The sequence below is a fragment of the Eptatretus burgeri genome, chromosome 2 (assembly GCF_056783735.1).
Source record: "Eptatretus burgeri isolate ZD-2024b chromosome 2, Ebu_testis_v1, whole genome shotgun sequence".
In the NCBI taxonomy this organism is placed as follows: domain Eukaryota; kingdom Metazoa; phylum Chordata; class Myxini; order Myxiniformes; family Myxinidae; genus Eptatretus; species Eptatretus burgeri.
Genome location: NC_140962.1, coordinates 74,647,137 through 74,673,529, shown reverse-complemented (window position 1 = coordinate 74,673,529; position 26,393 = coordinate 74,647,137). Strand labels below are relative to the sequence as shown.

At 48.0% G+C, this 26,393-nt stretch overlaps 1 protein-coding gene across 2 annotated transcripts in view; it reads right to left on the bottom strand.

Annotated features, from left to right (window-relative positions):
• Positions 1 to 26,393, bottom strand: part of TTLL5 (tubulin tyrosine ligase like 5) — a 270,134-nt gene that overhangs the window by 76,217 nt on the left and 167,524 nt on the right. For both annotated transcript variants that reach the window (XM_085869871.1, XM_085869872.1), the window contains 5 exons: positions 24,869 to 24,966; positions 23,911 to 24,032; positions 21,883 to 22,413; positions 18,014 to 18,210; positions 17,343 to 17,548 (listed from right to left, as the gene is read on the bottom strand). In XM_085869871.1, the coding sequence (XP_085725997.1) occupies positions 17,343 to 17,548; positions 18,014 to 18,210; positions 21,883 to 22,413; positions 23,911 to 24,032; positions 24,869 to 24,966 (1,154 nt within the window). The remainder of the gene's footprint in view (positions 1 to 17,342; positions 17,549 to 18,013; positions 18,211 to 21,882; positions 22,414 to 23,910; positions 24,033 to 24,868; positions 24,967 to 26,393) is intronic.

Here is a 26,393-nt window from a genome sequence, read left to right as displayed (position 1 = left end):
AAAGGGGGCCCCCTTCCCACCCCCTACCAGACACCGTCCGCGAGGCCCACGGAGTTGAGGCACCACCGCCGCTCCGCGTCTCATCATCAGACGGGTAGGCCCGACACGGTCTCGGCCCCAGGCCCGCCTACCCCCCTCATCCTGGAGGGTGGTTCTCTTTTCTTTTGCTTTGGGAATATGTGTTGTCGGCACCGTCTGTGAAGTAAAATTGTATAAGTGTTGCCGTGTGCCCGGTAGTCGGATAGATCTGCATTGTTGCATTTGCTTTTTGTGTAATATTGCATTGTCTTCTTCTTTTACATGTGCTTTTGGTGGAATTGTATATGTGTGCTTTCCGTTCATCGCGAAATAAATGTGCTTATTGTTGAACTGTTTTCCCGCTTCGCTTCGTCATTTCTTTCATTGAATCCCTATCTTGCTTCACGTAAAGGGTTGGTCGTGGGCTAAAACGCCCGATAATTAATCGAACCGTCGAGGCCGACGAATAACACCGCTCGGTTATCCCGATAGTACGGAACGGGTCGCTTAAGTGGCCCGTGTCCGAAGTCGACCTGCGGCGAGGTGCGATCGCCCGGACTACCCTCCGTTTGGGTACTTAGGTAGGTCGAATTTGGCGAGCAACCCTATCCCACGCGGGGGCCGATTGGCACGATCGCGGTGAGACCGAAAGGTCCACCCGTGACTGGTTCCCGGCGTTAGTCCGAGAGGGTCACGACTGGATTGTCCGTCCGGTGGGCGACGTTCCGCGATTCGAGTTATGTGGCCGTCAGCACGCCGGCGGGCGTGAATCAGCAACACTGGTGTCAGGTCGTGCGATATAAACTCATCGCCCTCCTCGCGGCACTGGTATCGGAGAACGGGAAAACGGGCTCTCCTGTCTCCGGCTAAATTCACGGGAATCGGTCCAGGGGTGAGAGGAGCGACCCCCGATTCCCTCCAAATTACGAGCGAGCTAAATTAACCCTTTAAGAGAAGCAAGATGGCGTCTCAAGGCGAGCGGGAGCCGGGGGTATTAGAAATGGATGTAGAATGTGTAGGATCCATGGCTCAGGATGAAATCCCCTTGCAGGAAATGTTGGTTGTACAGGAAAACGAACTCGCCCAACTGAACCCAGAGCCCGAAATGGGTGCGGCAGCGGCCGCGGTGTACGACACCTCCCCTCCCCCTCTCCACCAAAACCCTTCCCCAACCCCTGCCGAAACGGCTCACCCAAGCGCACCCGACATGGCTCAGCTAATCATCATGCTGGCAAAGATGGATGCGAATGCACAAAAGATGAATGCGGATATGAAAAACGAAATGAAAAAGCTGCGGGGTGAGACGCAGAACATGGGCCGATGCCTGCAGGCGGGCATGAAGGCCGTGACCAGGGAGATAAAAATGGCGACTCCACGTGTGGGAGCGAACGAGCTGGGTGGGGGTGCAACGGCTGACAGGCCCGCGGTGGAGGCGGGTGAAAAAATAATTCGGGGGGCGTGTTGGGCGAGGGTCGTGACGATGACCGAAAGGGAAAAATTAAATGGGGAGACCAAAACGTGTGAGACGAGACACGAGGTGACGACAACGGAAATAATAGTTGAGACAAGGGAGGGAAAGGGTGAAGAGGTGACTGAGTTGGCAGTGACGGTAGCCGGGAAGGGAACGATAGAGGGAAGACTGCACGATGAAGACGGGGTAAGTGACGCACACACACACACACGGAGGTAGTGGAGGATAATGGGGGTGAGCTCGCGGAGCGTGTAGGGACCCAGTGCGAGCACCTGGATGGCCTCCTCCAGGAACGAGGGGAGGGAGTATGCCCCCTTGAGGCGAGTCACGACCAGGTGAGTTCGGTCGTGCTTTGCGAGGTTGAGAGGAGGAGTGCTGTGGACAGGTGCACGGAGAGCTTGGGGGGTATAGAGTCCCTGGAGACCCTTGTGGGGACCCAAATCCCCAGTGTGGTTGTCCCTGTGTGTGTGGTGCAAGGCGTGAGTGCGTCCCCGTGTGAAGAAGCGACCCCGTGTGTGAGTGGTGTGGTGGCGAGTGTGCCGGAGTACGTGCTTCCCAGCATGCCGTGTGTGGATGAGGCACCGTGTGTGAGTGAGGCCGTGTGTGTGGATGAAACGGCCAGTGTGGATGAGGCACCGCGGGTGAGTTACCCCGCGTGTGTGAGTGAGGCACGGTGTGTGGATGAGGCACCGCGGGTGAGTGCCCCCGCGTGTGTGAGTGAGGGACGGTGTGTGGATGGAGCACCACGTGTGAGTGGTATGGTTTATGCAAGGGAGACCGTGTGTGTGAGAGAGCGGTATGTGAGGGAGATGTCGGTTGGCATGCGGGAACACGCAGCCGCGTCTCCCGGTGTGAGTTTAATGGTGTGGAGTGTGAGCGTCGTAACACGCGGGAGTGCGTGTGTGGAATGGCGACGACGACGACAGAGGAAAGAAAGCCGAGTAGCGGCTGCAGCTGTTTCGGGGACCGTGCCGGGTTCACCCAGCAGTGAGCACGAGGTCCGTGCTGTGCAACGCACGAGGCCCCCACATGCTCGCTTGCGAGAGTGAAGTCCCGGTCCGGAAACGCACGCGGTGGATTTGCCGATCCCGCGGACGGACAAAGTTTAGGCAGGATTACGGATTTGGACCGGACGGGTTCTCCACGCGATCGTGTGTGTTAAGCTCCAACGGGCAAAGCACATGTGTTCGCGTGGGGAACCCCTCGAGACGTGGGACTTGTGTTTTTTTTTTTTATGCGCACGGTGACGTCATAGCTGCACGCGGGGTTGGAATCCGGCAGGAGGGGTATCCCTGCCGGATGGTACCGTCCAGGGAGGGACGAGGTACACGTGCAGCTGCATGACGTCACGGGCAGGTGAAAAGTGCGCGAGTTGCCGCGCTGGTGCTGCGCATGAAAAAAAAAAAAAAAAGCAAGCCTCACTTTCGGGTTCACAGGATTCCTGGGCAAGGGGTGGAAGACCCCCTTGACCCTGGGCACAGGATGGAAACTAGTTAGGGGGAAGGGTTAGCTTAGTTAGACCGACTTCATGGGGCAGGGGTAAGTCCTCATGGAGTCCGTGGAATGGATTAGGTAGAGGGATTTAGATGAGCTTTAGGTGGGGAAATAAAAGTTATTTTAGGATTTGAGGACATGGACAGACTTGTGAATGTGTAGAGGGGATGTAGTTTAGCGACGTAGTGTTAAAAGGAACGTGCTGTAGTTTAAGGGACGACGTGGGAGCACGAGTTAGTTAGGGGATGCAGAGAGAAGGATGGCAGAGTTCAGTGGTGAGTGTGTTGAAGAGTTGTTGGTGAGTTATGAGGTGGAGGCATGTGCTTGGTGAGTGAGTGAGGCCAGTGGGTCTGTGTGTATGGAGCGAATGGGGAATGCATGGTGCGATGAGTGATTGGGGGGAGGAGTGACTCCCGCCCAAGGGACCCCGGGGTCAGTGTAGAGTGAGTTAGGGGGTGAGTCAAATTTACAAAATGGAGGTCGTTTTGTTGTTGGTGGGAGTGTAGGCTCGAAAGCCGTTTGGAGGTGTGCAGGAGCCCTGTTGACGGGCTGGGAGCGTGGCTGCGAAAAGTGAGTATCGCTGAGTGGGTACCCCGGGCACCAGGATAGTCGGCCGTGGTAGGCCAAGGGCCCATGGGGGGCCGGGATAGCGTAGTGGGCACGGGTGCGCCTGCTTGGTGCGGGGGCCCGGGGCGCCATTAGCCGCGTGGGCAGTGTTGTGGGCACGGGTGACCCTCGGAAAGGGGCCTGGGAAGCCAGCCTGCCACGTGTGCGTTTCAGGGGAGGTGCCATGGGGGCACTCCCCGGTGTTAGGGAGCTGGTAGGCTCGGAGGCAGTGTAGTGCCCGGGGGTGCCATAGCGGGAGAATCGGCAGAGGGTCGTGCCTGCCAAAGGGGGCCACGTGTCCCAGCCAGGAGACCGTGTGAGGGCACGGAGAGAAAATTGGGGGGCGAGGCCCGAAATTGTGAGGACACCAACACAGGCGACGGGAATCTGGGTTTATAGAACCAATAGTTTAAGCGTGAGGTGCTTGTTGAAAGCCCCGGGGTAGTTTAACAGTTAAATGGTTCGGGTAGATTGGGAGATGTACCCCTCCACACCATCCATCCCCTCGCTCTCGTTGTGGGCCGCTGGACCCACTTTGGGTTAGATCGCTGAACTCTGGGGAGGCCATTCTGAGGCTTGAGTTGGGCCTCGGCACAGGACGTTAGCTCTCCCTTGTTCCCCTCCGGGAAGGGAACGTAGGGGTTGGGAGTAGGCTAGGTGACAGGATAGGTTAGCCGAACAAGGACAGTAAAGGGGGTTAGGGGACGATTTATAGTGGGAAGTAAAAATAAAAAAATAAGTTGGGGCTAAATTGGGGTTTGACAAATTAAGGGAGTGGGTATGTACAGTGACAGGCAAAGGCGATAGGTTGGGAGGGAGACCATAGGGTAGGTCTGAGCCCGCCTTCCGAGTGGCCAGCACCACCGCACTCCCTCCACCAACCTCCACTGAACGGCAAAGGCTGGCCAGCTTCATCTGCTGGCTGTTTTTCTTCAAGGCCTGTGCCGGCCCACTTCATCAGCAGCTGTTGTGTTGCTGCAAGGCCTGTGCCGGCCGGATCATCTGCAGCTGTGGTACTTCAAGGCCTGTGCCGGCCAGTTCATCTGCCGGCTGTGTTTGCCTGCAACGGCCTGGTTCTGCAGGCTGTGTTTGCCTGCTACCTTTGCCATGCCGTGCCCACTGCCCCTGTTCACCAGCCCCGTTCAATTTTTGCTTTGCCCCCCCCCCCCTGTTCATTGCCATGTGCGCCAGGATCAAGGCAACAGTTTGCAAGCTGCAAGAACTGCCCTGTTGGCAGCTACAACACGGGCCTGCAGTGGCGGCCCATGCACCGTGTCTGCGTGCATCCATTCATCCATCCATTCGTTGTGTTCATTGCGTGTGCCACTTGAGCTGGCACGGAGACTACGTTTGTGCAGCCCATGCACCGTTGTGGTTCACTGCGTTCAGTTCAAACCATTCATCCATCCATTCGTTGTGTTCATTGCGTGTGCCACTTGAGCTGGCACGGAGACTACGTTTGTGCGGCCCATGCACCGTTGTGGTTCACTGCGTTCAGTTCAAAAAGGAAGGCCTTGGACTGCGTGTGAGCAGCCGGCCACGTTCCCTGTCACCTGCATTGTTTTGAGCCAGAGACTGCATGCGAGCAGCCTGGCTCCCTGCTAACTGCTTTCTTTTTGCAGAGTTCAGTGATCCTGGGCCATGGTTTAGTGTAAAATTTGTAAGTTAAGGTTAAGATGTACTGTAAATATGAGTGCGCCCCCGGCATGTTTGTCTTAGCGCCGGCAATTTTATTTAAGTCGTCCATGTGAGTGAGTTTGTTTAGGTAGTTACTCAGCCCTTAGGTTATTTATTTTGGGGACACGAATACCATGAATGTCGCACTCAGGGATCCGTAGGTAAAATGTACTAGGGGAAAACTACACATGATGGCACACGAAAATTTGACGACTCGGGACGAGTCTGTAAAAAGGGGAGGGGGTAGTGTTGTGGTTGACGAAATTCACAAACCACCATTCAGGTCCCTTCGGTGAGATATCTCTGTAAGTATATGTGTCCAGTCCATTGGGACCATACTCTGTACAGAGCGTTGGTGCTGCCGAAGCAGTCTCCTTGGCTATTGGGCACAATCCTGGACAGGTCGCCACTCTGACGCAGGATACTTGAATGACTCGGTCATCCCAGCAAGCTGGTACTCATTTTGCCGACCTCGGAAGGATGGCAGGCTGAGTCAACCCCCTGGTGAATTAATTCAGCAGGCTACGAGGCTTGAACTCAGGACCCTCAGATCCCAAGCCGCCACCCTAACCACTGAGCCAACACCAGGCTAAGTATATGTGTAGTTAGGCCCAAACCCGTTGTCTAGAGGGAATAAATGTCATTCATGCGGGCTGCGACTCTTCAGGATAGCCGTTTTTCTTTTACTATCTTTATTTTGGACCAGCCGCCATTATTACCACCACCAACCACGTCTCAACAGCCATCACAACAACAACCACCAACCACAACGCCGCTTCACAACAACCACCAACCACAACGCCGCTTCACAACAACAACCACCAACCACAACGCCGCTTCACAACAACCACCAACCACAACGCCGCTTCACAACAACAACCACCAACCACAACGCCGCTTCACCACAACCGCCACGACCTTTACCGTCACAACTCGCCACCATCGCATCACCGTCATCTCGCGCCACTCGTGGGCACCGATGCTGGACTCGTGCGGGGCGCGCACCGAGCAGCGTGTTCAAAAACATCACGGACTTTCCGCAGAAAAACGGATCAAAAACGACTCACGCCCACTTTTGTTCCATCCAATCGGTGAGCGAGGGGCGATTTGGCCCCGCCTCCAGGGCGTTGGAGGGCGGTCGCTATATGCAAATTCATGGATCAAAAAGCATTCACGCCCACTTTTCCTCGGGCCAATGGGGAGCCAGCAAGAGAGTTGAAGGGTCGGAGGCAGAGGGTCAAGGGTAAAAGAGCGAAGCCACGGGGCTTATAAAAACGACTGCGTTCGTCAGTCGAGGGCAGTTGAGTTGGAAGTTGAGTTGAGTGTGCGGAATTCAAGAGAGTCGTCGGTGGAGCTGGAAAGAAGTGGTACTAGTCGGAGTGAAGAGGACGGAGCTGTGGAGAGGTGACGGCGGCGAAGGCGGACGAGGGGGTGCTCGCGTCGGTGCCGGGAGCGGCACAGAGAGGCCAGCAACGCGACCGAGGTGGAGGAGGAGACGCTCGCCGCGGGACCCGAGACAGGGTTATATCCTCCTTTCCCCGAGCATCAGCAACCCCCTCCTGTTTCCCCCCGCGCTGAGATAGTGCGACAAAGGGGGCCCCCTTCCCACCCCCTACCAGACACTGTCCGCGAGGCCCGCGGAGTTGAGGCACCACCGCCGCTCCGCGTCTCATCATCAGACGGGTAGGCCCGACACGGTCTCGGCCCCAGGCCCGCCTACCCCCCTCATCCTGGAGGGTGGTTCTCTTTTCTTTTGCTTTGGGAATATGTGTTGTCGGCGCCGTCTGTGAAGTAAAATTGTATAAGTGTTGCCGTGTGCCCGGTAGTCGGATAGATCTGCATTGTTGCATTTGCTTTTTGTGTAATATTGCATTGTCTGCTTCTTTTACATGTGCTTTTGGTGGAATTGTATATGTGTGCTTTCCGTTCATCGCGAAATAAATGTGCTTATTGTTGAACTGTTTTCCCGCTTCGCTTCGTCATTTCTTTCATTGAATCCCCATCTTGCTTCACGTAAAGGGTTGGTTGTGGGCTAAGACGCCCGATAATTAATCGAACCGTCGAGGCCGACGAATAACACCGCTCGGTTATCCCGATAGTATGGAACGGGTCGCTTAAGTGGCCCGTGTCCGAAGTCGACCTGCGGCGAGGTGCGATCGCCTGGTCTACCCTCCGTGTGGGTACTTAGGTAGGTCGAATTTGGCGAGCAACCCTATCCCACGCGGGGGCCGATTGGCACGATCGCGGTGAGACCGAAAGGTCCACCCGTGACTGGTTCCCGGCGTTAGTCCGAGAGGGTCACGACTGGATTGTCCGTCCGGTGGGCGACGTGCCGCGATTCGAGTTACGTGGCCGTCAGCACGCCGGCGGGCGCGAATCCGCAACAATATATATTTACATGTACATATATTTACATATACATATATTTACCATGTTAACTGGACACCTTTCTTGGGAAACCCCAAAATATTACAAAGCAACTCCTCAAATTTTGGAAAATATGGCTCCAGATGTGATGGTGTACCTCAAAGCCAATAAAAAATAAAATAAAACAAATAAAAACAGTTGTTTGGGAGGCATTTTGCAGCAGTTGTAAACTTCAAAAGTATCTCAGATATCCTCAGCTCTGCTGCTTAATGACTTTGTAAATACAGTATCTCATACCTCTATAAATGACATAATTACCGAGAAGTATATTTGGCCAGAATTTTCAATGCTTGTCAGGCAAAATCATTCAACCTCGTGTGTGACACCATAAAGGGGTAGTATTAAAATGTGTAGCACATCCTAAACTTTTTGATAGTGCAACCTCCCCAAGTCACCCAATATTTTAAATGTTAGGCAGAGTTAACAGCTTGTGGGGTCAGCTGGGGAATGTTTTTGGTTCAAGTCTTTGGCAAACCGATTGTCCAGGCCTCATGACATTCGACTGAAGGTGACAGGAATCTGTCGTTTTTTCAGAGTGCAACAACTTGGTTACTCATTGCGATAGACACATCAACACATCCAAGCTTAACGCCCATGCGAGAGATGGCACATTTTGTGGTGCAACACTCCGTCTGAAAAACACCAATCTGATCATCTATTGTTTGTCGGGAAATCGAACAATTAATATCGTTGCTTAATAGCACTGATGCCATCTGGGCCCATCACCGAAGAAGGGCCGAGGCTGGTCTACATTATCGGGCTAAGGGAAGGGATTGAGGGGAGCATACACTAGGGAGAGACTTGACAAGATGCGACCATGACTTTAAGGAGACAAGTTGGAGAATTTAGCTATGAAATTGGCAAAAATAATGCTTACTGGCTTTTCTAAGGATAGACACGTACTTGCTGCGAGTATTATGGGGTGACCTAAAGTTGCCCTCAGTGAGGTAAGCCTTCCGTGTTGAGAAAGCAAGCGACTTGACATGAAGGCTTTTCGAGATGGAAACAACATTTCTGCAGCCAATGTGTCTTGGAGCAGCATCATGATTGAGCTATAAACCCATTGGAATGGTCAAAGTTGAGCCTCTCCATCACTTGACATTGGGAAAGAACCGGTGGCTAGAGAGGCTTGACTTTAAGAGATCTGATTGCATCTTGCGTGGGCCGCTCTCCCACATTTACCTTTGACTCACATTTGAAGTCTTTTATGTGGACACGACTGGTATGACCTGGGGGAATGAGGCCTAAGTGGTTTTAAAGATGTGGTAAGTGAGAGTGAGTAATTACAAAGAGAGAGGGAAAGCTAGTGAATAAGAGCATGGAGATAAAAGGCTGACATTAAACAAATTAGCTGGTTCCTGGGAAAGTGGGGGAAAAAAAAACTCATGGTAATAACTTTTTGTGTTAAAATATATATGTTCAATGAAGAAAGAATCAGCCAAAAAAGGACGAGAAACAGCTTTTCAAAAAATACTAGCACAGTGCAAAATTGCAGAGCTACCAAGGAATCATCATACTCTAATTATATGATTTAGCAAGGAAACTATGATCCTTTCATAACACGAGACCTCAACAGTTCCAAAAAATGACTAAAGAATGGCAAAACTAGTCAGCTATCGGATATTTCTGATCATTCCACCAACAGTACGGTCACTAAAAGCCTTTTTTCTTGATTATAATTCTCTGGCTGGAGAGCAAAATCTTGAATTGAATGTTCCGGACGAACTTAGAAAATTATACCGAGGCGTGCATATCTGAGGGCTTGTTGGAAATGCTGAAAGGCAACCCTTACATTCTTGGCTTTACCTGTGAAACATCAGCAAATGTGAAAGCGAATATATAAACAAGCTATAAACAGATTTTATAACAAAATGCCTATAAAACAAAATTGTTCGTTTCTTAGAATTACTGTTGAAAAGATACCATGTCACTATGCTTCAACCTGTTTTAAGGGATCAGGGATGATATGAGAACTCCATGGCAGAGTGGTGAACTCTTCACAGATGCAGTGACAAAGAAATTAAGTGGTTGACAATACATCAGCCAGAAACAGTAAATAATGGACATCGGCCAGAAATAAGACACACAAAAGTTTTGCTCCACTTAGACATGCGACTCGGACATGCTCGTGTCCAGTGAAGAAAAAAACTAAAATACTTCCTCACAGACAGGTTACTTCCCTCACTTCTATGATGTCTCGAGCACATTTTATTACGACTTGTAATACTGGCTTCCACAAGGTGGCTCATTTAAAGAGAGAATCGGGGTCCTACCCCCACATCAAACCTCAGGAGAGGATATGATTTTTTTTTTACCATCTAAAACCAACACTCTTAGCCTGGTGTTGGCTTCAGAATGAGGGTGGCTGGCTTAGGATCCGAGGATCCTGAGTTTGAGCCCCGTTGGCTGCTGAATTCACACAAGGTGGGGTTGACTCAGCCTTTCATCCTTCTGAGGTTGGTGAAATGAGTACCAGTGTACTGGTAGAGGGGTACAGCATCAGTGGCACAGCCATGCTTCCAAGAAATGATAGCTCCCCAGCAGCCAAGCTGCCATACCCAAGAACCGAACCAACACTATGGAACAATCTCCCACACACTCCTCAATCCGACTCTTCCCTCCAGGTCTTCAAAACAGCTGTTCACCACCATCTCATATCTTTCCCCATTCAAAACCATGATCTTTTCTACCCCCGTTAATCCACCCCAAACCCACCTCCTTCAAATTCCTTGCTTTTCTTCCTGGAAGTCCCTGTAGTGTCTATCTTGTTTACCTCGTTTACCCCGTCCCATCCCTCTCACTTCCACAGATCTCCTAATGTCTCTGTCCCTACTGTTTTGTGCTTCCCTCTCCCATCCCTATTGTCTCCTGCCCCCTTTGTTATATGTTCTGTGTGTTAGCTCTTATACGAGCCTCGCCAATGGATACAAAAAATAAAAATAAACAGTGAATACAACCACCAGTTTTCACCTCATTCCATGCAGTGGGGTCGGAGTGCATAGAAGTCAAACAAACACACACAAACAGCATCATATGTAGTCTGATAATTTCCTCACTTCTATGATACCTATGGTGTTCATGCAGCAGTTTGGCGTATTTGATTAGCACGTCGCAGCGCAGCGGAAGATGGGATTTTGAAATCACCTCTGTGCGTCCGTCTCTGTGTGTCTGTGTGTTTGTCTCGGCCATAACTGTTTTTACCATTTGAGGTTTTGTCATCAAATTTTCAACAAAGCTATATTATGAGAATATGGAAAAGACAAATTAAGAATTTGGTCAAAAGGTCAAAGGTACCATTTGGCATTCGAAAGAAGATGTCTGAATACAAAGCAGATGGGCTTTGCATTTTCAGATGTTTTCCAGTTCTGACTTGTAATCTTTTTTGGGTATACCATGTCAATGCTCATGCGAAAAGTATCCCCTCACACTGGAAGCGGAAAAATACATATTTACATGGAGAGTTTGGGTCCTGAACCAGAACCCCCGAGACTATCAATATTTTTTTACCGCCCAAAGCCTTCCCATGTTTACCACCCCCAAGTAACACCACCAGTTTTCAACTCAGTCGACCGAGGGGTTCAGTTCATGTAATATTCCCACTTCCAAGACGACTAATGTTTTAACCACCGAAAAGCTTTGCATGCAGTTTTCAATTTTCCTGCAGTTCAAAACTATTAGTTTTCAATTCATATCACCCAACGGTTTAGGAGTGCATATAAATCAAACAAACACACAAACAGATACTTCTCAAATTATACATAGTACTGTACTCGCAAATACCACCCGTTGCTTCACTGACGGGAATACTGACAGGGAGAGGGGTCGGGGGGGCGGAGAAAAAGAGGGAGGAGAAAAAGAGGGGGGAGAGAGAGTGGGTTGGGTGAGAGAAAGAGGGGTGGGGTAGAGAAAGAGGAGTGGGGTCGAGAAAGAGGGGGGGAGTGAGGAAGGAGGGATGGGGAAATTGTCAGGTCAGGCCAGATGAGATCTGTGACCTGCTTCAGGTACCATGTAAACCTGCACTAACCTGTTTCATGGTCGGGTTATTGGCGACTAAATGGTCTCCCCCCACCAGGTTTCCTGGTGAAAAGGGTGCATGGATATGGACACCCAGCAGGACTAAAAAAAAGAAAAACCTGTCAAACGGTGGAGGAGCTCCTTGTGAGCCAACGGCCATCCATATATAGTGTCCACCTGTGTCTGCGGACGTCCTCTTGCAGTTGGGTTACATTTTATTAGGAGATTGGTTGCAGGATTAGCATTCCGGCCACCGTAAAACCCTTCATTCCGCAAAAAGTACCACAAAGAATTCTGAAAAACCACTCAGTGGGAGTACTTCCTGTGCAGCTGCCCTCAACAGGGCAGCTCACTAGATGAAGGGATTGGGGCAAAGCCTTCGGGACCCCCACTCTTTGATGACAGGAGGAAAACCAGAGGGTAACCTTCCCAGGTCAGAATGCGGTAGTGTGTCGGGGTTGTGCTGAGGTATCGTCCACCAGATAGCGGTCTGCTTCGGTTAACCCGAGGCGGTCCCTTCAGGTGGGAGCTCAAGCATTTGGACATCAGTATTGCAGCACTCTCTGAGGTTCAGAGACCGGATTGCGGCGAGATCATGGCGGGTGGTTACACCTACTATTGGTCTGGTCACTCTGATGGTTACCATGCCCAAGGAGTTGCTGTAGCTGTGTCCAATAACCTATATCCAATCATAATTGAGGTAACACCGGTCAACCAGGATATTATGACATGAAGGATTCATCACTACTTGGGTGTCATTCCCTTAGTCTCTGTATCTGCTCCGACTGAGGCGAGTGATCTCACCGTGAAGGACACATTCGATTCCATGCTCGAGTCTGTGGTTGATCAGTGCCCCAGGCAAGATGCTGTTCTAGTCTTGGGGGGATTTCAATGCATCGACTGGAACTCATAGGGATGGTTATGAGACATGTGTTGGTCCCCATCGGTGTGGAACTGTGAACCAGAATAACACTAATTTCCTCAACTTTGCAAGAAGTCATGGACTCTGGGTGGCTGTTTCATGGTTTCAGCGCCCACAAGCTCATCGCTGGACTTGGTACTCCAACGTTGGCGGTGTGGCAAAGGAGATTGACCATGTCCTCGTTGACGGTCGCTGGAGGATGATCCAGAACCGCAGGGTCTACCGGAGTGCTCAGCTCCTCAATACTGGCCACCGGCTTGTTGTAGCAACTCCAAAGCTGCACCTTAAATCCTGGAGAATGGTACCATCCCAGCCTAGGCTGGATGTTGGCAAGCTCAAGGATGAGAGTGTAGCTGAGGAGTTTGCGAACAGACTAAGTGGGGATTTGGGGGGTCTGGGTGCTTTGGGGAATCCTAAAGAGTTGTGGAGTGCCTTCAAGACCACCGTCCTTGATGTTGCCGGTGGATGCCTTGGGACTCACCGAAAAGTGAAGAAGAATTTTGTCTCTCAAGGGACACTGGATACCATTGACCAGAGTCGCAGGGCCAGGCTGAATGGCAGAGCTGAGCTGTTCGGGGGAGTTGAGGCGTAAAACTGTACGTGCACTGAGGGTGGACAAGGAGGCCCATGCTCGAGGAATCTGTGAGGGGATAGAGCATCACCTGTGGTCAATGATTCTCGTCCCGCTTACAGGGGAATTTGAGCATTGCGTTCTTTCAAACACATCCCACAATGTACTGCAGTTAGAGCGGAGGGTGGTGGGCTCTTGACAGAGGAGTCTGAAGTGAAGGCCCGCTGGGCCAGTTACTTTGAGTGGCTGCACCAGGCTGATCCACCAGCTGTCGAGTTGGAGGTCAGGGGTGTGACAATCCCAATTGCTGACCCTCCAATCAACTGTGATCCACCTTAATTTGTGGAAACACAGGCTGCGGTGAACCGGTTGAAATGGGGTAAAACTCCTGTGATCTGTGGCATCCATGCTGAACTTCTCAAGGCTGGTGGAAATGCTGCACTCGTGTCATTGCATGCAGTTCTATGCTCTGGCTGGAACACAGGCATCATCTCACTGACTGGAAGAGGGGCCTTGTTGTCCCTCTCTGGAAAGGAAAGGGTGATCGCCAGGACTGCAACAACTACCGAGGAGTGATGCTGCTCTCCGTACCAGGCAATGTCTTTGCTCGGATAATTGAGGCGCCGCGAGGGGGAGTGATGTAAGCGACACATCGGCCATTTTTGAGTTAATGCCATATAGCACTATTTTAACCCTTCCCCTATCATCCGAGCACGTCCCTTACACCAAAACTCCACCTGAAATAGGGCTGAAAGTCTCGCGAAAAAAACTTTCACAAGCGCTGTCTTGCCAGCCGCGTCAGGCTGGATGCTAGTCCGTGGAGGAATGTTTTAAGCGCCGGAGGCAATCTTCCTTGGTGGGAGGCGGCGTGACCATTATTACCATTCTTCTCATAACTATAACTAGTTTTGGCACTACCATAACACCCAGTTACCTTTCCATGACCAGTAATAATAGATTTTTTGTATTGTACTTCACTACAATCATGGAAAATAGTGCTTTGGTTAACATGTAAACCACCCGTTTATAATGTAAAATTTCGTACCCGAGTGTTTTATTTTTTTTTCTCCTCATTACATGATCAGCTTCGGCTTGAAACAAGGATTCTTGTGGTTTTTAAATGATGTTTCTATCTATAACGATAACGAAATTACAGTGTTTGAAGTTGCGCAAACTTTGACTTGGATTTCTGATGTTTAAAAAAAAATGTCGCTTACATCACTCCTCCTCGCGGGGCCTCAATTCTTGATAGGGTTCGCCACCATCTGGTTCAGCAACAACGTCCAGAGCAGTCAGGCTTTACACCAAAGAGGTCAACGATTGGCCGTATCCTTGCTCTTTGGGTCCTCACCGAACGCAGACGAGAGTTTCGGCAGGGGTTGCTTGCAGCCTATGGTGACCTCTGCAAAACATTCGACTCAGTAAATCGGGATTCCCCCTGAAGGATTCTTGGTCTTCGTGGGGTGCTACCAAAACTGATCATCTGATGTCTGAACTCTACTCTGGTACTGAGAGTGCTGTGAAGTGTGGTGGTACCATCTCTGACTTATTTCCAGTTGTTACTGGAGTTCGTCAGGGATGTGTACTGGCTCCGACACTTTTCAGTGCTTGTATGGACTGGATTCTGGGGAAGATGTTGGAGTGATCAAGCTGCGGTGCATCATTCGGGAATGTCAAGATCTCTGACCTTGATTTCACAAATGATGCAGTCATCTTTGCGGAGACTCTACATATCCTTTTGGGGGCCCTCGAGGTGCTGAATGAGAAGTTGAAGCCGCTGGGATTACGGGTTTCCAGGGTCAAAACTAAGATCCAGGCTTTCAATGACATTTTGGATGCTGGTATCTTGTTTGTACCTGTTCGTGGTGAGGATGTTGAGGTCACGGAGAGATTCACTTACCTTGGCAGTGATATTCACGTCTCTGCTTGCTGTGAGCCAGAGGTCAACAGACGTCTGGGTCAGGCTTGGGGAGTCATGGATTCACTGGATCATGAGCCTGGTGTTGGCTTGTGGTTAAGGTGGCGGCTTGGGATTCTAGTGTCCTGAGTTCAAGCCCCATTGGCCGCTGATTTAATACACCAGGGGGTTGACTCAGCCTGTCATCCTTCTGAGGTCGGCGAAATGAGTACCAGTGTGTACTGGTAGAGGGGCACTGCATCAGCGACACAGTCGGGCTTCCCGGAAGCGAAGCTGCCATACGCAAGAAGAAAAAGACTGGATCATGGGGTGTGGCACTGCCAGTACTTGTGCGGGAGGACGAAAGTCCAAGTCTTCGGGTACTTGGTACTTCTAGTCTTGCTCTATGGATGTGAGACCTGGACTCTGACTAGGTATCTGAGACAGACTTCATTCCTTTAGTACCAGGTCTCTTCAGAGAATCCTTGGCTGTCGCTGGTCCTAATCTGTGTCCAATGAGCAGTTGCTGAGAGAATCAAATGGAATTTGTTACCTGCATAGTCCGTGAGAGTCAGCTGCGGCTGCATGGACTTGTGGCTTGTTTTCCTAATGCTGATCCTGCTCACCAAATTCTCTCAGCGAGGGAGCCTCGTGAGTGGAGGAGGCCAACGGGCCGACCACATTCCTCGTGGTTGCAGCAGGTTGATCAGCGTCTCAAGAAGATGGGGGTCGGCCAGGCATCTGCCTGTGGGATGGCCAGACAGAGGCCCCTGGAGTACTGGCAGAAAGTGGACACAGCGACGCGTCTGCTCCGGAACATGCTCCCATACCTGGCCTGACCTGACTCAATTCCTTTAAATTCTATGGTTGGAATCAAGTACTTTGGAATTGATTCCGACCACCACTGTAAAGCACTCAAGCAAGCACACCAACAAAACGGTTCACGAGGAACGGCTAGCTGGGTCATATTAAAGACCATCCGGCGACGTCCAGAGATGACCGGAAATGTCCGGAGTATAAAATAATGTGCGAATTGGACAAAGAAACACTTTTTTTTGTTAGGAGTCGGAATTGCTGCTAAGTTCAATTTGGCAGTTTAAATTTTGAAATTCGGTTCAGGTTAAGCGATTCTAGAGCTGATCGCATTTCAGCTGAAATACTTAAAAACATCCAGAGAATTGTCTGGGGATGAAGGGGGGATGGGGTTTTGGAGGAGGTAAGCATAAGGGAGAGGAAGGGAAGGCATAAATGCAGTGGAGCAATAATTGAAATTCATACTCTTTCATCAAAATGATTCTACATAGAATAACAGTGAAGATGAAAACAAAATAATGTCGGAAATACATTTTCTGGCAGCCATACGATAAACACCGCCTGGAGATAAACAGTGCCCAGACACATCCGGAGACAAACACTGTCCAGAGACAAACACCAACCGGACATGTCCTGAGACAAACACCACCCTGACACACCAGGAGACAAACGCCATCCGGAGACAAACGCCATCTGGACACTTCCTGAGACAAACACTGCCAGGAGATAAATACCACCTCGACACGTCAGGAGAAAACACAATCCGGAGAAAATACCGTCCAGAGATAAACAGTACCGGGATACATCCGGAGACAAACACTGTCTGGAGACAAACACCGCCTGGACACATCCTGAGACAAACACTGCCCTGACACATTTGGAGACAAACGCCATCCAGAGACAAACAATGCCCAGACACTTCCTGAAACAAACACCACCTGGACACGTTCTAAGACAAACACCATCCGGAGATAAACACCATCCAGACATGTCCAACTCTATCTAGACACACCATGGGATATGTAACATCAATCAGCTCATGCTAGCAGAAAGGTTCCCAGTTTAACATCCATCTGAGGGTACCAATCCGTGAGGCCTGTGAAGTACCAATCCGACAGTTTATAGTCAGGGTGTTAGAAATGAGCCCAGACTACACTGTACTTAAAGACAAATGTGCTACCACGGCACCATCCCATCGGACTACATATCCTCACCACTAAAATATCACAAAATGTACAATACATGATAACAACGGTGGATGTTTATTAATTAATACATCTCTTAGACCTAGAGTGTGTTGAGGAGCTAAACAACAACAAAAAAATAACGACATGAATAATAAAATTGAAAGAGACGATTCAATGAGTTGCAAACCATGACATGCATAAACATCACCAACATAATCTCAGAAATATGGACAAGATCCCAATACCTGCATTGAGATCTGCCTTCTCTGTGCAGGGAGATGTTGCGGCCGTTGGTCTGCTGCCCTTCATGTGTAATGCTAGAATCCATCTGTGGCAATCTCTGGGTGGGCCTACCAACAATGCCGGCTGCCCCTTCCGCCAAAGGCATTAGCAATGGCAGGTTCGCGTCGGCTGCTGCCAGTGCTCCACTTGCAAAATTTAAACATGGAAGCTGCAAGACACCATCGCAAAACATAAACAGACCACGACAGGCCAGGCAAAGAGAGAAATGCCCCAAGCGTGCTACAAATGGGGCCCAAATAAGTGACACCAATGCAGGTTGGCTCAGAACACAATCTTCAAATGTGGTATAATGTTGATAATGTGAACATAAGAAAGCCAGGTCTCACTAAATGGGACAAAGTTTGACGAATCCCAAAAAACTATGATATTTCAAGAGGAAAACAAGACAATTCAAGAAATTGTTTTGACATCCCAGCATGTAACAGTACCGAGGTCAAAATGCTACTGTTGCCTGCTATGGTAGCCAATTGTTTTCCCAATTCCCAAAATTCCCAATTCCAAAAATTCCCAAAAACCCAATTGTTTTCCAAAATAATATCACATTGAACAACCACTTACTCCTAAACCAGAATGAAATCCATAGGCTCACCATCCAGCATAACCTCTGACTTACATGCTCTGTGAGAAGGCGAATGTGGCTGGAAGCTAAATGGCGACTGGCTTGTCTCTTAGTGACGTGTGCTAGTGCTGCAATGATTGATTCAGGGCTTCCCTCACTGTTTCCCATACTCCATGTGGTCCCTTGAGCCACTTGCATTGGCAGAGCAGAGTCGGTCCGTGCCCGAGTCACCATGCTACTTCCACGTTGGCCTGATCGAACCACAAAATGCAGCGCATCATGGATCACAACAAATCATCTTTAGCACATTAGCTGTTGACAACAGGACAGGTTTTTGAGCTCATAAATGAAGTTCTACAGATTGGGTAAATCATCTGAGAATGAACTGTACAATACCATCTTAAGGCATGTGTGGGGGGTGGGGGGCATGACATATATTTAAGAGCATGAGAATACACACTGTGTGATGTAAGGCATTGCCAAATGTGATGCAATTTCGGGCATGATATGATACCAATTCAGTAATTGCTTATGACCGAGTTGAAAGAAATAGTTTAACCATTTCTACCAATCATGGCACTGTGAAGTGACCCGGAAACTCCATGGTTTATCTTCTACCAAGTACCAAACTTCTTCCCATTCCATCCACATCCCCTTCCTTTTCTCAATTTAGACTCCTCCACCACGACCTCCCTCAATATTGTGCATATATAATAAATAGATGACCTCCGAAGGAGATTGGAAACGAAAGAGGAGGAGATGAAGACAACAAAAAATATCATTTAAAAAATATGAACTTTCACTCGAGCAACAACCTTGTAGGATAACTTGTATTATAATACTAATAAATAATTGCATCTCAATTCACTTTGATACAAAATACAGATTTTTTTTTTTTAGATCCTCGTGGAGGATCTCTAAGTCTTACTGACGTTGTTGTTCTTGTGGACTTTTTTGTTTCACAGCCTACAGTTTTCATCGAAACTTCCTGAAACTTTGCGTATATATGTAAAAATACCCTGCGCAGATAGTAACCATCTCCGGTTTTGAAAATTCCTCCTAGAAAAAAAGTTATGACGTCAAAATATCTCCGCTAATGGAAATCGCCTAAAAAATTATCTCCGAAACTAGTAGGCAAGCTTTTTGAATTCTGTTTGCGGGAATCGAACAGGGCATTAGCAGAGATTAATTACCGCACATATGATACATCACTATGACGTCATATCAATTTTTATGACGTCATTCCTATTTTTTGACATTTTGTTTCACAACCCAGAGTTTTCATCGGATCTTCGTGAAACTTGCCATGCATATGCAAAAAGCCCACGCGCAGGCAGTAACCATCTCCGATTTTGGAAATTCTTCCTAGAACAAGCTCGAATGAGCTAAGATCCTCGTCCTCTTAATGATGACGTCATAAAAACGAATGACGTCATTGTGATGAATTGTTACGGTGCCGGGACATCGGCCGCGACACGACTGCCAGACGGAGCCGCAAGTTGACTCGACTGATCGCCCGGAATTCAGATCATACTTTTCCGGAAAAGTCCGGAGAAGACGGGTCCCTTTTAGACTGAAATCCGCCAATGGGTAGACCACGTGGGGTAAGGTCGATTGTCAACTTCAATTTACCTAAGTACCCACGTGGTCCAACTACCGGGAAATTTCACCCTCAACGGAACTCGTACGAAACCAAGCCGCTTGGCGAGCTCGTTCCGTGTGCGATTCCGAGCAGTTTAATCGCCGAGAACCGTCGGACCGAATTATCCTGCAACCACGGCAATGGCCAATTAATCCCTCACACGCGACATGCTCAGTCAATGGAAGAATGGACACGACGAGCTGAGAACATTTAACAATTGGGGTTTATTTATAATGCAATAGGTGGGGAAATGAAGGGGGGCACGTAAGGGCAGAATTAAACCGAATATTGAGAATGCAATGCAAATATAAACAGCACAAAGCACTTAAACAGTTTCACTACTTAAAGACGGGGCCCACGCACAGACACACACACACACACGGACAGAAGTGGACCTCCAGGGTCTTTATTGGGATCTCCAGCCCGGAGGATAGTCGGGCTGCAGATCAGTGGTAGGCACGCTACCTGGCCGCGAGCGCGTGGCTGGACGTTCCCTCCTTCCGGGGGCTCCGGTCACCGAACTACTGGTGCAGCGCAACCGAACCCAGCCGAGGTTAGGCGACATTATCGCCCAGGCATGCAATCATGCGAAAGAGGAGGCGGAGGAGGGTGAGGAGGACGCCAACCAGGCCAGACAGGCTACCCCGAGACGAGCGCTTCAGGGAGATGACGACCAAGCCCAGCTAAAAATAGATGTGTCGCTCAGGATGATACTCCTCCTCGCTTCCTTCCCTTCGCTTCTCCTCAAGTCTCATCTCTTTTGCTTCTCCCTGGCCTTCTTATGCTGCCCTGTCGGTGTCCCACAAGAACAACCTCAACCAGAAACCGAACCAGTACAGGACCTGAACAGAACCTGAACCAGAACAGGACAGGACCTAACAGAACCTAACAGAACCGAACCTCCTTTTTGGCTTCCTCCCTCGCTTTTTATGCGTTCCGTGCGTGCTGTGACCCCTTCCCCCTCGGTGCGCTGCCCAGCAGATTCGTGGGTGGGGGTTGTTGACCTTGCTTTCTGCGGGACCCGCCCCAACCGTCATTTCTGTTTACGCCGCTCTGCAGGACCCGCCTCCGAATATCGGGGCGGGAGTTGTTGTTCCTTTCTGATCATACTTTTTGTAGAGGAGGGTCATTCTTCTTCATTGGTGTTGTTCTGATAGAACTCCTAACTATTAACATAAATCACAGCACATGCACATTTATTTACCCATTAGACAAGGGGAGGGAGCTATCTATAAAACACATACCGATATAACTAATCTATAGGACCTGCATGTTGTGTGTGATAGGTTTCCAAATCCGTAACAGTATCAGGTTTGCGATAAATTATCTGTGCTAATGCCTGGCTTGATTCCCGCAAACAAAATTCAAACAGCTTGCCTAGTTTCGGAGATAATGTGATAGGCGATTTCCATTAGCGGCGATATTATGACGTCAACTTTTTTTATAGGAGGAATTTTCGAAATCAGAGATGGTTACTGTCTGCGCAGGGTATTTTTACATATATACACCAAGTTTCAGGAAGTTTCGATGAAAACTGTAGGCTGTGAAACAAAAAAGTCCACAGGAACAACAACATGAGTAAGACTTAGAGATCCTCCATGAGGATCTAAAAAAAGTTGACGTCATAATATCGTTGCTATACTAATGGAAATCGCCTATACCATTATCTCCGAAACTAGGCAAGCTGTTTGAATTTTGTTTGCGGGAATCAAGCCGGGCATTAGCACAGATAATTTATCGCAAACCTGATACATCACAATGACGTCATATTCGTTTTTATGACGTCATCATTAAGAGGACGAGGATCTTAGCTCATTTGAGCTTGTTCTCACATGACCTTTAAAATTTTTATTTTTGAATATTTTAGTTGGAAGACCTCTGCTGGCAAACCCCACAAGAATGGGAGGGGGAGGAGGAGGAGGAGCAGGAGGAGAAGGTGGAGGAGGAGGAGGAGGAGGAGGAGAAGGAGAAGGAAGAGGAGGAGAAGGAGAAGGAGAAGGAGAAGGAGGAGGAGGAGAAGGAGAAGGAGAAGGAGAAGGAGGAGGAGGAGGAGGAGAAGGAGAAGGAGAAGGAGAAGGAGAAGGAGAAGGAGAAGGAGAAGGAGAAGGAGGAGAAGGAGAAGGAGAAGGAGGAGGAGAAGAAGATTTTAGTTCGAATAAATGCAACCGTACGCTCAGCATAATTTACAGAAAGCTTCATGAAAACATTGTCTTCCTGTCGGGGTTTATTACATCTGCTTAATTTCATACCAGCACAAAACTGCAATCTCAGACCATCATACCTGTCATCGGCCAGCAGAGCTTTTGCTTGTAGATCTGTGCAGCCACACGTATGGAAGACATAATGGCCGATGATGACTGGCCGCTCACTTGGTGCCGTGAAGATGTTTGTTGTTGAGATTCCTCCCCCATTCTTTGGTGAGATTTCCCATCAAATGGCTGAGGAAGCCTAACGTCAGTCACATTTTCATTCCACACTGGCCTTGGAAGGTAGGTGACAGCACAGCAAGATGATGCTTGGGTTGTTCCTTCAATGCCACGGTCTGTAATTGATGATGTGGTCACCAAATCTTCCTTAGAACGGAGGCCACAGGTCTGATGTGATGAAGAGAGTTTCCCTTCGTCTCCAGAGAAGGTGCACGGCTGCTTCAAACATTCAGAGATAGTCTTCATATTAATCGCACAGCAGGCAGCAGGATGGATCTCAGAGCGAGATGTGTCGATCTTATCCGTAGTAGTGGCACCAGTAGCACAATGGCTAGAACTGATGATGTCTCCTTGTAAGGTCTCCGAAACCAGGCTGGTTGCTGGAACTGGAAGGACAGGTGAGGATCGTGACTTTGTGGCTGAATCTTCAACCAAGTAAAAAGCACTTCCACCCCCCCCCCCACCACTGCAACTCAGCAGTACTTGCAGAAGCAACAAACATTTAAAAGAGAAAATCATGATTTAACCTCAATTTTACGAACCTAACTTTACTGCTATACTACCTTATAGCTAACCGCTATTCCCTCCAAATTTTTTTCCATAACATTTAAAACTCAAAATAGAGTTACCATCTGTAACCAAACTAAGAGAGGGTAAACAGGAGGAATTGATGTGTAACTTGTGTGGGAAAATGTTTTCACACAAATATACTGAAGGGCAATGCATGACATGTCAGTTCATTTTTGATTTTTCTCAATTGGTTAAACATACACATATAAATTAATAAGAAAATAAATAAAAGCATTTTTATCATATTTAAGCCTTGTTATGCTCTTTTTTTTGGTGTGTCATGCACTAGTGTGAGTATCTCAACTATATAACCTTTTGAATGACCCCAATTGTTTCTCAGTTATCTATATGCAGTCAGTGTAAATGGATAAAAACATGAGAAACACAAAAGTGAGTCATTCATTCAAATGTAGCACATCGATGCTGGTTTGCATCATTTCTCTAGACATAGTATGGCCGTTGATGCAGTGCCCCGTTGTAGATTCGGGCAGGAATTGAGAATTTTGCCAGTTTTTGTTGTGTTCCAGTACACATAGCCTAGTCTTTTTTAAAGGGCACAATGGGATCTTTAGCGAGTGGAGAGGACATCCGGATTAACAACCCTCCAAAGGAGAGCATACTCAATGATGCAACATTGCTGCCTGTGAAGCACTTGGATAATAGTTTATAATCAGGTTTGGAATATAACTCAGACTAGACAGCTCAAAAGGCGAGCATCTTGAACGATGTTGTCCGCTTATATAAACGAGTCACTTAAAAAAAAATTTAAACATATATGATGGAGACATTGATTACCTTCTGATGTGTGCAATCATCTCAATTTTAGGGTAAGGTAGGGGATCTGGTTCCGAACAAACGTCTTGAATGCGAGTTAACAGAGCGATCTGATATCTTTGGTCCATGAGCTTAGACTTCCGTTGAAATTATTTTGGAAAATAAATTTGTCGTCGTGGATGAGCTACGTGTCATGGTGGAAAGTCATCACGATGTTCTTTGGTGCACTATTGTCAAACCTTAACATTGAGTGAGAGTGAAATTTTTTTTTTAAATGTGCCAAAAGCATGGAGCACCCTGTTGAAAGCACCAAGAAGAAACTTTCATAGTGTTCCTGGAATGGTAAACAGCAATGGAAGGCAAGCTTCAGCAAACAATGCAGCTGTTCTGGTTAAGGTTATCACACTGAAGTGAACGTGACCAAAAGTGGGGGAAGTGAACAAAGCAGGATGAACTGGAAAGACACAAGTTCCCTTTATGTGACGTGTCCTAGACCGAGTCGTTTCCCTTGTCTAAGGTCATCGGCCTGTCTGCCTCACCGTGCTTGGACTGGGTGGGAGGTAGAGGTTGCTTGCTGCAGTGCATGGTAGTCCCCGGAAAGACGCCCACGTGCTTGTTACATTGAGTGTAAAACGTCAAAACTTCTTCCAACTCCGTCTCACTACCCAGGCAACATGCAAAAACAAACAGCAATAAATAACCATCACTGTTCTTTTCACTTCCTCCCCCTTCAGGCTATTTGCTTCTATTGTACTGAATTGGAAGAAAGAGCCTTTAGAACAATTATAAGTCGATTTTGGGACCACAAAAGCAGGTACCACGTAACCATTAAAACAGCACTTCATTCACTAAACAATCAAATAAATATTCATCTAATATTATGCACGTGGAGGGTGGAGAAATTTGTGATGGGGGGGGGGGGAGAGGTTGGGATAAGTATTGCAACATATGTGGAAAGGGTGAGTGAAAGATTCAAGCATTTTCATGTATGTACTATGTAACTGGTCCGTAACACGGTTGACTTATCAAACTTCAAAATACACCACGATTCAAACTTTTAGGTGATTGTTACCTTGAAAATATCGCCTGAGAGGAAACTGATATTTCACTCATTGGTGAAACATTATAATCAAATTACAAACTTCTTTGGGACACCAGTTAGGGAGTCCAAAAACTTTTTCTGGGAATAAAGTAAAAAAAAAACTGGACTGTTTGGTGTTCCTATCTGAGTACAAACCTCATGATGCAAGGATCCCAGGTTCTTATCCCATGTGATACGTTGATTTGTACATTGTCTACTCATAATACACTTGTAATTATTCTCCACATTTGTCTATTCATCTCCTTTGGCTGCAAATGATGTCGTACAAGTTCCTCCATGAACCTTTTATCAGGACAGGAATAACATTAAAGTCACGACGTCTGTAAAACTTCTTTTAAGTCACAATTGATATCATGCTACTGCCTAATTCGAGATATTTTAGAGATGAGGCATACCTCGCAGTTTCAATAAAAACATGAAAGTCAGCAGAAGGCATTGCATCATCGTCCACTTTTCCCTCCTGCCAGTTTTTCTGGGACACCTGCTGAGTCTCCTGTTGGAAAATACGCAGTGGATATCCTGTTTCACTGAGCAAACTTGAAATGCAAATACAACGAGCTGATACTCTCGGTCCCTCGCCCTTTAGATGGTGTGAGGAATAGATATCTGCAATATGAAAGCGAAATGTTCAACGTTTTTTGAAATATCACGAAAACAAAAGTACATGGACGGATGACTGGTCGGTCAGTCGCAGCTCATTTTAATGTCCCCCCTCTCCGACCTTGTCGGAAGGACGGGAGACAAAAATATTATTTAGACTCAAGTCATGGGAATAAAACTTAGATGATGGTGTTTGCCTACTTTTGAAAACCCCAAATATGACACTGTATGTTATGGAAATGTAATCCTCCTCAGTGAAACAAAAGAGAGATGGACTGTTTTTGGTGTTTCCATGTCACCATTTGCCTCTTAAGCCTCTTCATCCTGTCCCTGAATTGAAGCCCTATCTGGTGTGGTTTTATTAATTTACACAAACTATGACAAAACATGGAAGCAGTGGTGAGTGGCTTGTACACCCAGCTTTCTGTACCCAATATGGCGGATAACAAGTGACGTCAAAAATAGGCAAAAATGACCATCATAAAGTATTTAAAGAAGGAGAAAGAAGGTGAAAAAAACCCAAAATAAAAACATACAGGAAATATAGATAACAAGCAAACAAAAACGCAAAACTTTAGTTTTCACTCCATTACGATTCACATTTCTACTTGAATTTCTTTCTGCTTCTGCTTCGACATTTCCCCCAAAGTGAATCTGCATTAAATATAAATAAATGTAAAAATGCATTTCAACCCTTGTATCACCTTGAGAAACGCCACACGTGTTTTCCTTCTGCACCACAATATGTTTCTCTTCTTCTTTTTCTTCTTCGACGTCTTCATAAGGATTATTTTTCAGAGGTTTTTTAAATCCGCTCAGTGCTGGGATCACCAACCCTTCTCCCGCCCACCCATACAGTGCAGCGTTTCTCCGTGCCTTCAACAAGGGATCTTATCTCCCATCCAATGATCTTTATCTCCATTTGTCAAAGTTGGTAAGTTGCAATCAGAATAAGCATTCACCCCCAAAGATTCAAATTCCCCTTTTCTGCATCCCTCCTCACCCCACCCTCTCATTGCTTCCTCCTCACCCCACCCTCTCAAACCTTCCCCCACACCCGACACACACAAATCTTCCCCCGCACCCGACACACTCAAACCTTCCCACACACCCCACACACACAAATCTTCCCCCACACCCGACACACTCAAACCTTCCCCTGCACCCGACACACGCAAACCTTCCAATGACAAATCCTTCCTCCTAGACTTGGTGATGACTAACTTTCCTGCAAATGTCTCCTGCTCTTCCTCTGCTCCATTTGGTTCATCTGATCATGTGTTGTGAAAGTTAACATCTCTCTGGCTATTCTCAGAGAGC